Here is a 14,854-nt window from a genome sequence, read left to right as displayed (position 1 = left end):
CTTCCCAGATTTCCAACATGTGGATCCATGTGGTGGAGCCTCTTCCTCAGGTGGACACCACTGACGCAGATTGGAGTCCAGTGGGGAGGACAGAGAACAGAGTAGAACGTTCTTTCCATTGCTGGTCCAAATTAGGAGAGGAGTAAAAGGTAAAAGAGTATCTAGATGGGTATGAGGAAGCTTATCCAAGAGAATTAATTGAACTATGATTTGGGGGAATTTAAGTGATAATTTCCCCTTAGGAGAACATTAAATAAGTGACAGGAAAAGAAGGGTAGATGTGAATAGTTGATGCTTTCAAGTAGCACTGTGAGTCCAGACATTTTTTTTTTAAGAATTATTCTATTTTATTTATTATTATTTTAATTTTATCTTTTTAGCTTTTGACCAGAGAGAGAGAGGGAAAGTGAGAAAGGAAGCAGCCAGATTTAGGACTTGAACTGTGGTCAGCCATATGGGAATTCCAGCGTCTTAACCACTATGCTACCTGTGAGCTCTTGGACACACTGATTTTTATCAAGTGGTGTGAGAGAGAGATGCCCCTAACATAGATAAAGGCAGATTGAAACTGTACATGGGGAGTATTTATAGAGTGATTACTGAGTTTTATTCTTTTTTTTTTATTTAGAATTATTTAATTTTATTTATTATTACTATTTTTTAATTTGACCAGAGAGAGAAAGAAGGAAAGTGAGAAAGCAAGCCACCACGTCCAGGACTTGAACTGAAGTTGGCCATGTGGGAGCCCAGTGTCTTAACTACCACGCTACCTGCCAGCCCCAAGTTATTAATTTCTTAAACCTAGTGTTTGATATTTTTCTATTTCACCTTTGAACGTATCTATTTAAATGTATGAAATAAAATATGCAGGATCAGGAATGGTGGTGTGGTTTCATGAAATATTAATAGCTCAGATTGTGACTATCAGAGATGACTTAGGTTTCAGTAGTTCAGACTTAATCCATAAGCATGACCCACGAGGGCCTTAGTTTGCATTAGTTTACACAGAGCTCTCTAATGTCATTGAGGGTGGAGGGTGTGCTGAGTTACTTGACAAGGTAACTTGAGCTTGGGTTTGCAGGTTTTCACAACCTCAGCTTACTGCTGCAGTTCCCACTTACCAATGACTTGTTGATTTGCACTAGAAGTTCTTGTTTAAAACCTCTAAAGTGTGATGTGATGTTCCTAGACAAGGCATAAAATATGTCAGTACTATTCCACATTGAGAAGTGCTGATTTATACGTTGAGTACCTAAGTTCTTTTATTTTGGGGCCTAAGATTCCAAAGAATTATAAATTGCATTTTACAGTAGCTTCATAACATTTAGAGATCACAACTGTTATTAAGGACTTGAACTGTGGTCAGCCATATGGGAATTCCAGCGTCTTAACCACTATGCTACCTGTGAGCTCTTGGACACACTGATTTTTATCAAGTGGTGTGAGAGAGAGATGCCCCTAACATAGATAAAGGCAGATTGAAACTGTACATGGGGAGTATTTATAGAGTGATTACTGAGTTTTATTCTTTTTTTTTTATTTAGAATTATTTAATTTTATTTATTATTACTATTTTTTAATTTGACCAGAGAGAGAAAGAAGGAAAGTGAGAAAGCAAGCCACCACGTCCAGGACTTGAACTGAAGTTGGCCATGTGGGAGCCCAGTGTCTTAACTACCACGCTACCTGCCAGCCCCAAGTTATTAATTTCTTAAACCTAGTGTTTGATATTTTTCTATTTCACCTTTGAACGTATCTATTTAAATGTATGAAATAAAATATGCAGGATCAGGAATGGTGGTGTGGTTTCATGAAATATTAATAGCTCAGATTGTGACTATCAGAGATGACTTAGGTTTCAGTAGTTCAGACTTAATCCATAAGCATGACCCACGAGGGCCTTAGTTTGCATTAGTTTACACAGAGCTCTCTAATGTCATTGAGGGTGGAGGGTGTGCTGAGTTACTTGACAAGGTAACTTGAGCTTGGGTTTGCAGGTTTTCACAACCTCAGCTTACTGCTGCAGTTCCCACTTACCAATGACTTGTTGATTTGCACTAGAAGTTCTTGTTTAAAACCTCTAAAGTGTGATGTGATGTTCCTAGACAAGGCATAAAATATGTCAGTACTATTCCACATTGAGAAGTGCTGATTTATACGTTGAGTACCTAAGTTCTTTTATTTTGGGGCCTAAGATTCCAAAGAATTATAAATTGCATTTTACAGTAGCTTCATAACATTTAGAGATCACAACTGTTATTACTTGCTAAGCATTTACTATGCGTTAAATATTTTATATATGTTATTTTATTTAAAACGCACAATAACCATTTGAGGAAAGTGATTTGCCCCCATTTTGCAGTCCAGGAGATTGAGATTCAGAGAAGTTACGTCCCTTACCCAAGACCACATACTCACCTAGTAGGTGTGAAGCTGAGCTTCAAACCTGGGTGTCTCTGAATTCAGAATACATTTAAAAATTGGATAGTTCTTGGCCAAATTCACTTCTGAAAAGGGCGTCCCAATTTTCCTTCATCTTCATTACCACCAACATTTGCATTCTTGTCCATTGCTAAGTAAAGAATTACTAAAATTTATAGAAAACTAGTGGGACTGAATGGTGTTTCCTAGGTATTAGCCATTTGTCTTTCTCTGTCTGGAAACTTCCTGAACATACCCTTTGCCCATTTTTCTTTGAGTTTGTATTTGTTGTGTAGGCCAAGTGATATATTTCAAGTCTCTATAACTTTAGAAGGCGAAGAAAAGCAAGAGTTAGTTGTGGTTGTGCTGTTTTATCCAGCTCTTCTCAAGAGCTGCAACAGCCTTAATTCTAAACAAGTGGCCATATATCGTGAGTGTATTTCACATGGAGAATCTTTGGATTAGCATGGTACCTGCTAATTCCTGTAGATTGCCTATTTCTGTGTGTGTTGTCCTATTATTTATCCCAAGGTGATAGAAGAAATTCATGAATTCCTTTTGTTTCTTCTTCAGGTTTGCCTGCAATGAGATTTGCTTCTCTCCGTTTAAAGGATATCCTTTCTGAGCTGCTGTGAATAAATTTGGAATGATACTGTATATTTTCGTCTAATGGAGAATTAGCTGCATCTTGAATAAGGATTGCTGCACTGGGCAACTTCAGAACGTTACTCACCATGTCGTCGAACAGGAGTCAGAACCCGCATGGACTGAAGCAGATTGGCCTTGACCAGATCTGGGACGACCTCCGCGCTGGAATCCAGCAGGTGTACACCAGACAGAGTATGGCCAAGTCCAGGTACATGGAACTCTACACGTATCCTCCCGATGAGCCAGAGCGGGTTCCGAGGATTTGGGCTGTTTGCTAGTGTGATCTGTGAATTATTAGAAATTTCACATTATGGTTTCTCTTCCCAGTTCATACTGCAGTATAATCTCAAGAGTTCATTTTTAGCTTTTTAATTTTTTTGACTAAAGGTAAAATTGGCTAGTTAGTAGTCTGGTGCAGCGCTGGTCAGCACAGTAGCCTAGTCACGTGTGGCTGTTTACATGTAAAGTCATTTAGAAATTCAGTTCCTGGTGGCAGTAGCTATAGATCAAGTGCTTAAACATGAGATAATAGTCTTTTTGTCATTGTGGGAAGTTCTGTTGACAACGCTGGCCTGAAGCAGGTGATCGTTTGTTTATGTATTGTCTATATCTACCTTAGCGTTTGGGGACAGAGTGATGAGGTTGTATCAGATACAGTCTGGTCCACAAACGCTGCAGCATTTGCTGTCTGGCCCTTTATAGGAAAAGTTTGCTGACCTGACCTAAAGAGATAGCACATAGACCAAAAATTTTACCGTTATAGTCCTGTAGTACAAATACATTTTTATAAGAGTATTTCACTGTATTATTTGGTCCTTGGCATGTATGAGAGATTGTGTGCTGTATGCTACCAAAGTTATGAGGGATAAGAGAGGGAGCTCCTACTTTTGCATATTTGGAGACATACTATTTAACTCATTTTTAAAAATTACTTAATTTTATTTATTATTATTATTATTATTATTACTACTTTAAAAAAAATTTGTATAAGAGTATTTCACTGTATTATTTGGTCCTTGGCATGTATGAGAGATTGTGTGCTGTATGCTACCAAAGTTATGAGGGATAAGAGAGGGAGCTCCTACTTTTGCATATTTGGAGACATACTATTTAACTCATTTTTAAAAATTACTTAATTTTATTTATTATTATTATTATTATTATTACTACTTTAAAAAAAATTTGACTGGAAGGGACCAGCAGTTAGTGTAATGGCTGTGTCGCTGCACTCCCATGTAGCCGACCACGGTTTGAGTCCCGGATCCGGTGGCTTAAACTCACGCCGGGTGCGTGTGAGTACGTGCTCCAGTTCCCGAGAGGAGAATGGAGGAGAAGGGATTGTGGCGTGACCATCCCCCCTGGGGGTGATTTCTCGCTTTCTATCTCTCTGTTTCTCTCTTTCTGGCAAGCACATGTGCCCTATAGCAAAAACCTCTCAAAAAAAAAAAAAAAATTGACTGGAGAGAGTCAGAGAAAGAGAAAGTGAGAAAGCAAGCCACCAAATCCAGGACTTGAACCATGGTCAGCCATGTGGTAGTCTAGCACCTTAACCACCATGCTACCTGCCTGCCCCAACTATATAACTTCTAAAGATGAAGTTAAATTGAAAGTTACCTGCTAATGATAATGTATATGGTAATGTCTTTGACTTGACTAATATGCACTGTATTTATGATGGGAAAAACTGTGTTGTACACTGTAAAGATATATAGTGATTAAATGTAAATGTTAAAAAGGAAGTTAAATTGATTCCATACAAATAATAATCTTATAGGGGACCAGCAGTTGACATAATGGCTGTGTTGCTGGACTCCCATCTCCCATGTAGTCGACCACAGTTTGAGTCCCAGACCTGGTGGCTTAAACTCACGCCGGGCATGAGCGTATGCATGCCCAAGATCCCAAGAGGAGAATGGAGAAGGGATTGCGGCGTGGCCACCCGCCCTGGGAGGTGATTTCTTGCTTTCTGTCTCTCTCTGCCTTACTGGCATGCACCCCATAGCAAAAGCCTCTAAAAAAAAACTCTCCAAAAATAAATAAATAAATAAATAAATAAAACAAACTTGTAATTAAAGGTATGCTAACTCAATAGAGAACCAGTTAGTACTGATTCTAAGATGTTAAAGTTGCCAGCTTAATGGAGGTTTTCCATTCAATCACTGAACATGTTTATAGCATACAGTATGGTTTTCCAAAGTGTACGTGCATTGCATGTCAACCAAGTGAAAGATACTACCATACACATTGTCCTCAACAGGTAACTTTCTGTTCTTGTATCTGTTAAGCATTTTTCTTTTTTCTTTCCCTCAGCCCCTCCCTTCCATCCCTCGCCATCTACTCTTCTGTGCAGTCTCTGGTATCTACACTTGCTTTCCCTGCTTTTGTACCTTCCAGTCTTTCCATTTCTGCCATGGAGTGTAGACCTCAGTATGTGTCAGTGATTATCAGACTAGGTTTATGATATTATAGTATGTGGTCATATTTAAGAAACCTTAAAAGTTAACACTTTAGGGAACCAGTAGTTAGCGTAATGACTGTGTCGCTGGACTGCCACGTAGTCGACCGCGGTTCGCGTCCCGGACCCAGTGGCTTAAAACTCACACCGGGCGCGTGTGCGTGCATGCCCAAGATCCCAAGAGGAGAATGGAGGAGAAGGGATTGTGGTGTGACCATCCCCCCTTGGGGGTGATTTCTCGCTTTCTGTCTCTATGTCTCTCTCTGTCTGTCCGGCTATAGCAAAAACCTCTCCAAAAAAAAAAGTTAACACTTTAGATCTGATACTTTGTCTCTAAATTAACTTAAAATTTATTGTTTTGGATCAGCCCATGGCCTGGCGGTTAAGGCACTGGATCCCACATGGCCGACTACACACTTGGAGTTCATACTTTGCAGCTTGAGAGACATGCTGGACAGGTAGCACGTGCCCAAAGTCCTGAAAGGAGGGAGACACAGAGGAGAAGGGATTGCGACGAGTCTGCTCCCTGCCTCCCTCCCTCCCTCCCTCTCTCTCTCTTTGGCCAGTGCATGCACCCTCTGACTAGATTATAATTTTTTATTGTAGGAACACATATTGATATAAATACACTTATGCTGTAGAATACTTTTTTAGAAATAATTTTATTGAGATATAGTTCACATACTGTAAAATTCTCCTTTTAAAAGGTATACAATGACGTACTCTTTGTGTCTACAGAGTTTTGCAACCACCACTGTTGCCTAACTTTAGAATATTTTATCACCCCACTAAACTACCTTTTATGCTTCAGCAGTCACTCCCGTGTTCCCTTTGCACCAGCCCCTGGCAACTGTGGATCTTCCTGTCCCCCTGAATTTGCCTGTTCTGGACATTTCATATGAACGGAATCACACAATACGTGGCCTCTGTGTCTGGCTCCTTTGACTTAGCATAATGTTTTCAAGCTTCATTCCTGTAGCATACATTAGATTTCTTTTTATTGCTGAATTATGTGACTATTCTACATTTCGTTTATCCACTCATCAGTAGTGGATGTTTGGGTTATTTTTCACTTTCTGGCTGTTGTGAGTACTGTTAGAATGTTGTGTCCAAGTTTTGGTGGCTGTGTGTTTTCCATTCTCGCTGGTATATACCTAGGCGTGGAGTTGCTGAGTCATACTATGCAGGACATTTTGAAGGAAGACAGAATCTTCGCCAAGCGAGAGGATAGTATTGCAATTCGTTTCTGGCTTGTTGGATATCACCTTTTTTTTTTTTAAATTATTATTCTTAAAAGTAATTGAGCTAAAGATGGTTATTTCAGTGGTGAAACAAGACACTTAGTTGGATTTCTGTAGAAAAACAGAAGAGCACTGTTGTGGAGACCAAGGAAATATATTTGCTCATCTGTCTTGGGGGAATTTCTAAGTAGGTAATTTTGACTAAATCAGATCAGTCCCTTGGTAGAATGTTTTTGCTTGAAGGACCATAAGAAAATAGAGATTTTTTTGTATGCTTATAGAAATTACCGAGTCATTTTATTCTGTACATACTTATAATTTGTAGTTATTCTGATACATGTAACTTTAATTTTTTTAGGGCTGCCACTTTTAAATTGGATGTTAATTCTATTTTTTTTTCCTGAGCAGATAACACTATATATTTCTTAAAACTAGAGAATTTAAATGGAACCTAAAATGTTTTACTTTAATTCTTTAGATATTATTTATGAATAATAGTTGCAACTTGAGGGAACCAGCAGTTAGTGTAATGGCTATGTCGCTGGACTCCCACGTAGTCGACCGTGATTCGCGTCCTGGACTCGGTGGCTTAAAACTCATGCCAGGCGCGTGTGCATGCGTGCCCAAGATCCCAAGAGGAGAATGGAGAAAAAGGGATTGCGGCGTGGCCATCCCCCCGGGAGGTGATTTCTCGCTTTCTGTCTCTATGTCTGTCTCTGTCTGTCTGGCGAGTGCATGCGCCCTATAGTGAAAATCTCTCAAAAAAAAAAATAATAGTTACAACTTGAGCCTGTGTGTTAGGCATTGTGCTCTGGGCACCACCCACTTCTACGCCTGTCTCCTGAGGACTGGTGGCAGTAACCCTCTTCTAGATGTCCAAAGGGTCGGATAATGTGCTCTGACTATCCCAGAGGAGCACGCGAGACTAGAGAACAACCTTCTTCTAGATGTTAAGGAAATATTCTTGGGCCTTTAGTAATAGTAGATTTCCTTCCTTTTGAACTTGAAGTCAGTAGTGAAATTTCTTAAATTTGTTGACACAGTTATATTTCAGGGTCTTTGCCTGGCTCAGAAAGCACACGTGGGTCCTGATTGGTGGGTGGGCCTCAAGGGGGTGCTGTGAAGTGTGGGGTCCACCCTTGCTAGTTTAGGTGTCAGGACACTGCTGGAGGTTTTTGTTGGGCCCTGGATCTCCTTGCTCCTCTTTTCCAGGTCAGAACTCTTTGTGTAGTCATCATGCACCACAGGAGTCAGTTGAGGGCCTGCCGATGGTGTGGTGGTGAAGGCAGCTAGATCCCGCATGGCCAGCTCCGTGGTTCTAGTCCTGGCCCTGGCCCTCTGGGCATGTGTGCGTTTGTGTGTGTCGGAATCCTAGAGGAGAAGGGATTGTTGCATGGCTATCACCCTGGGGGATGTCTTCTCACTTTCTTTCTTTCTTTCTTTGGCAAGTGTATAACCCTATAGCAAATTTTAAAAAGAAAGAAGGAAGGAAGAAAAGAAGGGAAAGGAAAAGAAAGGGAAGGGAAAGGAAGGGAAGGAAGAAAGAAAAGGCAGTTTAAACTTCCACATTGATGTCCTTTCCTTTTCTCTCCACCTGAATAAATTCTCATAAACTGAACTTTTGTTTTTCTCACTGTAGTGCTGGGAGTGGAACTAGTTGTTCTGTTTTCTTAGCCTGTTTTTCTCAAAGCCCTCTTTTCCCCGCTGGTACGTGAAGACCTCATTCCTGTTTCCTCGTGGGCAGCAGCTTGCCTCCCTGTAAGCCATGGCACGAGCATGTTCAGAATTCGCAGTGGACCCTCTGTTCTGATGTTCTGGGATATGGTCGCTGGTCACTGGGGTGGGGGCACTTTGCCACTCAGGTCAGTTTGCCGAGCTGTTGGCAGCCTGCAGCATGTCGCTTCGCAGAGACAGCATGCCGGGACATGCTGGTCCCCACGGCTGCCCCTGCCACTCTCCTCAGGTCTACACAACATGCCCCTTGCTCCTCCGCAGGAGCTATGGATGCCTAGGGAGCATGCCAGGTGGCAGCCTTTCTGCTTCAGCTGCAGACTCTTTCCTTTATGAAAACCAAACTCCTGGAAAAGCAGACCAGACAGAAGGAAGAACACGCAGTTTTCAAAGTAGAGTAGTGACCGTCTTTGTCCATCTTGCGAGAACCACCTAACCTTGTGAATGTATTGATATTCGGGCATTTTGCATCTTCAGGAGTCTTTCATCTGTCTGATGGTGTTTACCTAATGGGCATCAAGTGAACCTAAACATGTCAAGTTTTTATATTTTTTCAGAGTAAACTGTTCTCTTGTGTGTGGGTGTATATGTATGAAGGGTCTTCAGAAAGTTAATGGAAAATATGTATTGTGGAAAACCTGCATGGATTTAAATTATTTTGTACCAAAATAAATGTATACTTGAAATTCCAATTTTCCAGAAACTTTTTGGAGTTTCTTAGTGTATTTTTATTTTTAGAATAAGGCTCTAAAGGACGTAAAATGTTCACAGAAAGAAGAAATGCAAATCGTCAGTAAGCATATGGAAAAATGTTCAAACTTAGAACTATTAAGTAAAGAATTGAAATTAGATTTTTTTCATTACCAATCGATTTGAAAATAGTTTAATTTTTTTCTTTCTCTGTAAAATCCATTTATGGAGAGAGAGAGAGATAGCACCCAGTAGGGTCTTAACGCCACAGTCCACCCCAGCGTCAGCCAGCACCGGATGTGGACACACTTGCATGCCCACACACTTGGGAGCCTGCTTCTTGTGATCCTGGAACCTTCCCGTGGCTCGTCCTTGCAGAGTGTCACAGTTACCACTGCTCCACTGCCTCACCCCGAAAGCACTTTTAAAGAGGCGATTCTACCCGTGTCGGCAGAGGGAGGGTGGCCACACTCCTGCAGTGCAGGTGGAGTGTCACTTTACTGTGGCTTTTCTGGAGAGAGATTTAGAAACATATTTCTAAAGACATAAAAATATACTTTGGCACAGCTATGTATTTATTTTTTAACTTTTAACTCTATCTTAAAAACAGAATTGTAGGGACCAGCAGTTAGCGTAATGGCTGTGTTGCTGGACTCCCATGTAGTTGACTGCGGTTTGCATCCCGGACCCTGTGGCTTAAAACTCACGCCGGGTGCATGTGTGTGTGTGGCCAAGATCCCGAGAGGAGAATGGAGGAGAAGGGATTACAGCGTGGCCATCCCCCCTGGGGGTTGATTTCTCGCTTTCTGTCTCTCTGTCTCTCTCTGTCTGTCTGGTGAGCACAAACCTCTCCAAAAAAAAAAATAATAAAAACAGAATTGTATTCAAGTTACATGCGCAAGGCTCTTCAGTATATTTTAATAAGAAGAAACAATGGAAAATAATCCCACTCTTCCGCACTAAGGATTTGATATATAGTATAAACAGACATTAAAAGCACAGTGGGGCCAGCCTGTGGCCGGGTGGTTAGAGCGGCTGGATCCCATATGGCCCACCATGTGGTTCAAGTCCCAGACCCAGCAGCTTGGGAAACAATGCTGGCACAAGTGCATGCATGCCCAGGATCCTGAAGAGAGGGAAAAGTGGAGAGTCTTGGGACTGTGGGATGACCATGCCCCGTGGGGGTTGCTTTTTCTTTTTCTCCCGCTCTGGACAGTATACCCTCCCTTTGACCAAACAAAATAAAACAAACAAACAACAACAAAAAAAAACACAGCAAAGGGCTGGCTCTGGTGACATGCTCACGATTGAGCCACTCATTATAGAACATACGTTCTGTCATAAATAAATGAAAACATTTTAAAAATACAGCGAAGGCTACTGCTGGCCGTGGAATCATGTTCAGAGCACGTTGCTGAGAAAAACCAGGATATTTGGGGAGTATGTTATTGGTAAGGGCCAGAGCACCTCCCTGCTTTCAAAAATGTTTACACACACCATATTAAAAATGGCTAGCCATGGTATTGGACTTTAGACTTTTTTTAAGTGCTCTTCTGTGCTATCTAGATTTTTAGTATAGAGCATCTATTTTAAAATATTTTCATTAGTTTTCCTTTTGCAAATGTAAATCATTGTTTACTTGCAAAATTGCACCTTCACTACTGTGCTAGTCCTATTAAATGAGCTTTTAGAACTGAGAAGTTGTATATTTATCTTAAAGCAAGAGCCCACAGAAACGATCGTGCTGTGCAATTGCTTCAAGAAGTGATTTTTAAAATTAGTATAAATATGGAACGTTCAGTTTTTCTCTCCTAAATCTGATTATGTCATATGTACAGTTTGCATGCTCAGAACACTTTGTACATTCTACAGCAGATCTTGCAGTTCATCACAATCAGCTAGACATAGTCTTCGCTTTTGAAGTGTGCTCTCAGATGTAGATCTGTTTGCTTTGGATAAGATATCCCTTTTCGGAAATGCACCTGGCCTGGAATAGCCTTTTTTCTTTTATGACTTTACAGACTGATGATGCAGAGTAGTACGTCACCTGCTGCTTTTGCCATTTTGTACAGTTGGTATAAGTCTGTTAACAAGTGAAGATAGGTAGTAATAATAATGCCGTCTTTTTCTTTTTCTTTTTTTTTTTTTTTTTTTTTTTTTTTTTTGAGAGCGAGAGATTTTTGCTATAGAGCACATGCAGCCACCAGAGAGGAAGCGAGAAATCATCTCCCAGGGGGATGGCCATGCCTCAATCCCTTCTCCACCATTCTCCTTCTGGATCTTGGCCCTGCCCCTATACACACACACCCAGCATGAGTTTAAAGCCACTAGGTCCAGGACTTGAACTGTGGTCAACTCTCTGGGAGTTCAGAGACATAACTATTGTGCTATCTACTGGGTCCCCCACCCCCACCCCTTTTCTCTCTCTCTCTCTCTCTCTCTCTCTTTTTTTTTTAGAGAGAGAGTTTTTTACAGGGTACATGGGCTCCCTGGAGAGAGAAACAGAAAGTGAGGATACAGTGGGGATGGCTACGCCATAATCCCTTCTTGGGCACACATGCATACACACATGGCCAGTGTGATTTCCAAGCTGCCAGGTCTGGCGCTTGTACCTCTGTTGGCCATGTGGGAATCCAGCGCCTCAACCACTACACTACCTGGGGGTCCCAGTGCAGTCTGTCTTAATGATTTTAATAGAGGCTAATTGTTTAAATTTCCACATTTTAAGTTGTGAAAGAAGTGATATTAGAAAATGGTTCTATTATGTTTACTTTTGCTTCTTTAATTCAGTTGACTCTTTGAAAATGAATGTGGTTGGAGTTTGGTAATAACTAAAAGTTGAGAATTGATTCCCAGGTGTGTTGACTTCAGAAATAAGGCGTGGTGCTGTGAGGTAACAGACACTGAGGCATCTCCTGTCCCTGATACGTTGATAGTGTGTGGAGAAGACTGTATCCAGCAGGTCATGACACATGAGGGCAGTTTATCTTGGGAACCCGTCCTAGGCAGTGCCTGGCTCAGGCAGGTGTTCACTGAGTGTCTACTGGAAGGTGAGTGGCACATTGTCTCAGATGGCCTGTCTGCAACACAGTTCTTCATTTCCCGGCTGTCAGGCACTGTCGTGCCTACTTTGGACTGAACTAGGCTTGGATCTGGAACATACACTGTGTCACCTCCCACTGGTTCTACCTACCTACAGCTGATGGGAGACCCCATATATCTGCTTAGATTCTCATCTGTAATCTTGCCAAAGAAACTTCTGAGGACCGTTGAAAAAGAACCTCAAAGTTGTAAAAGTCTAACATGTGGTTTTGTTAGACTCAGTGGCTGCCATAGCATAAGACAACCTAACCCATTACTGGATGAAGCTTCTATGTTGCCTTTTAGATTTTTAATTTTTTTTTTATTTCCACTCTGATGTATTTTTCTTTTCCTTATGTTCTCTCAAATCCTTTATTTAACTCTTCTTCATATTCTAATTTTTTCACTTTAAGAATAACTTTGGATGTGATTACTTTTCTTTTAAATATTACTCACTTACGTAGGTTGTATTTGTCATCTGAAGTATGTGACCCGCTAGTGCTTTGTGTTGTGTCGGGGCAGCAGGTATCACCTGAGCTACAGGGGCCACTCCACAGGGAGCTCGGTTCCTGTTGAAAGTGGCAGGGGGCTTCTCCCTTAACGTGATGCCCACCAGTGAGGGGAGGGTCAGGGCCAGGTCTCCTGCAGGTATCTCTCAGACAGTTTCCAGTACACACCAGGAGTCTGCCTTTTCCTCTTCTGGTAACATTTCCCCATAGGTTTCAGTTGATCTAAAGCTAAGATAAAATAATGTGAAGATGTTCGTCACCAAAGCGAGGTGAGACCTGCTCTGAGTCTGGTCTTTCTGCTGACTCAGCTGGATCACAGCACAGGGCCCTCTCCAGAAACCACTCCCAACAGCATCTGACCTCGAGCCTCCAGAACTGAGAGAAAATAAATTCTTGTTGAAGTCCTGCAGTCCGTGGTGTCCGTTATGGCACCCTGCACAGACTAAGTGTGGTCTTTCGTGATTGGTCCTCTTCCTCTTAGCTCCAGGTTTTCAAACTTCATCCATGTCAGTATTTAATTTATTAATTTATTTTTATGGTAAAATAATAGTCTATTTTATGGGGAGATATAAATCTATATAATGTAAAATAATGGTAAAATAATAGTCTATTTTATGGGGAGATATATATAGATATAGATATAGATATATAGATATAGATATATAATTTTGTTTATCCACTTATTAGTTGGTGGACATTTGGGTTGTTTCTACCGGATGGCCGTTATGAACAGTGCTGCTGTAAACATTTGTGTTTAAGTTTCTATGTGGACATATGTTTCATTCTCTTGGGTAGATACCCAGGAGTGTAATTTCTGGGTCAGATGATAACTCTGTATTTAACCATCAGTGAAACTACAGACTGCTTTCCAAAATGGCTGCTTCGTGTTACTTTTCTACCAGCATGAACCATGAGGGTTCCAGTTTCTCCAGATCTTTCCAATGCTTATTATTTTCTTACTTTTTGATTATAGCCCTCCTAGTGGGTATGAGGTAGTATCTTGTGGTTTCATTTGTATTTCCCTATAACTAATGATGTCAGGCATCTTTTCATGTGTTTATTGGCTATTTAGATCCTTCTGCCTTTGTTTTAATAGAGTTTTTTTGTTTTTTCGTTGTTGAGTGGCAAGAGTTCTTTATTATTCTAAATTCAAATCTCTTATATGGTATGGCTTAAAAATATTTTCTCTTATTCCTTGGGTCATATTTGCTCTTTCTTTTTTTTTTTTTTTTATTATAGTTTTTTTCCCATCACAACACACAAATGAATTTTCCAAAATACACTGTGCATTGGCTCAATCAAGCACGTCAACGTATATGTTCTCAGCAAATAATTTCCCAATTCTTGTGTCCTGCATACCTTGCCTTTTGTTTTACCATCCTAGATTCCCCATCCCCCTCCCTCTGTTATGACCCATCCTCCTCCCACATTGTCCCTGTCATCCCCGATTGCCCTCCGTGCCTCACCCCTCCCCAAATGATCTGTCAGTGATCTTAATTAGTCTAAGTCTCTCCAATAGTTATCACAGCTGACACATGCCTCTACATGAACTCAAGTCTGACTTTAGGCCTAAACCCCATTGGGTAAAAAGAGCATACTATAAAGTAGAACCCAACTGGGCCCATAGCGCTCACTGCAGCCATCAAATATCCATTTTTTTTTAAAATGGTACGAATAGTTTTACCGTTTTTTTTTTTGTTACCTAACATTCATTCCCTGAGCATCATCACAGCGTACTAAATGTAATTTCCCATCTAGAATAGACTGCATAGTGACTTAATCAAGCATGTTATCATCAATAATATTCCATTTCTACTTTCATGCTCATGTATATATATATTTTTTTTTCTCTTCCTCTTTTTTTTTTTCCCTATGTTTGTCCCTCTGCCCTTTCCCACTCTCGCATTATACTATCTCTGCTATATACAGTTGTCTTCCAGAAGAGTTATTGAAAAAGTGATACATACAAGTAAAGGGAGAGAGGCCATAAGTTTCAATTATCAGCTCATAAAGTTTTTGACAATAGGGAGCATAGATTCTATTCAGGGTTGGATTAAGGGAGGGTCTCCTGCAGATCC

General features: G+C 40.8%; 1 protein-coding gene across 1 annotated transcript in view; it reads left to right on the top strand.

The window, feature by feature from the left end:
• The first annotated feature begins 2,994 nt into the window (after nt 1-2,994).
• CUL1 (cullin 1) overlaps nt 2,995-14,854 on the top strand; it is a 65,042-nt gene continuing 53,182 nt past the window's right edge. Inside the window, exon 1 of the mRNA XM_014583352.1 lies at nt 2,995-3,295. Within this exon, the coding sequence (XP_014438838.1) occupies nt 3,156-3,295 (140 nt within the window). The 5' untranslated portion in view covers nt 2,995-3,155. The remainder of the gene's footprint in view (nt 3,296-14,854) is intronic.

This window comes from Tupaia chinensis, unplaced genomic scaffold (assembly GCF_000334495.1).
Source record: "Tupaia chinensis unplaced genomic scaffold, TupChi_1.0 Scaffold000010_1, whole genome shotgun sequence".
In the NCBI taxonomy this organism is placed as follows: Eukaryota; Metazoa; Chordata; class Mammalia; order Scandentia; family Tupaiidae; genus Tupaia; species Tupaia belangeri.
Note: the sequence above shows the minus strand (reverse complement) of the source record. Positions and strands in the feature narration are given on the sequence as shown.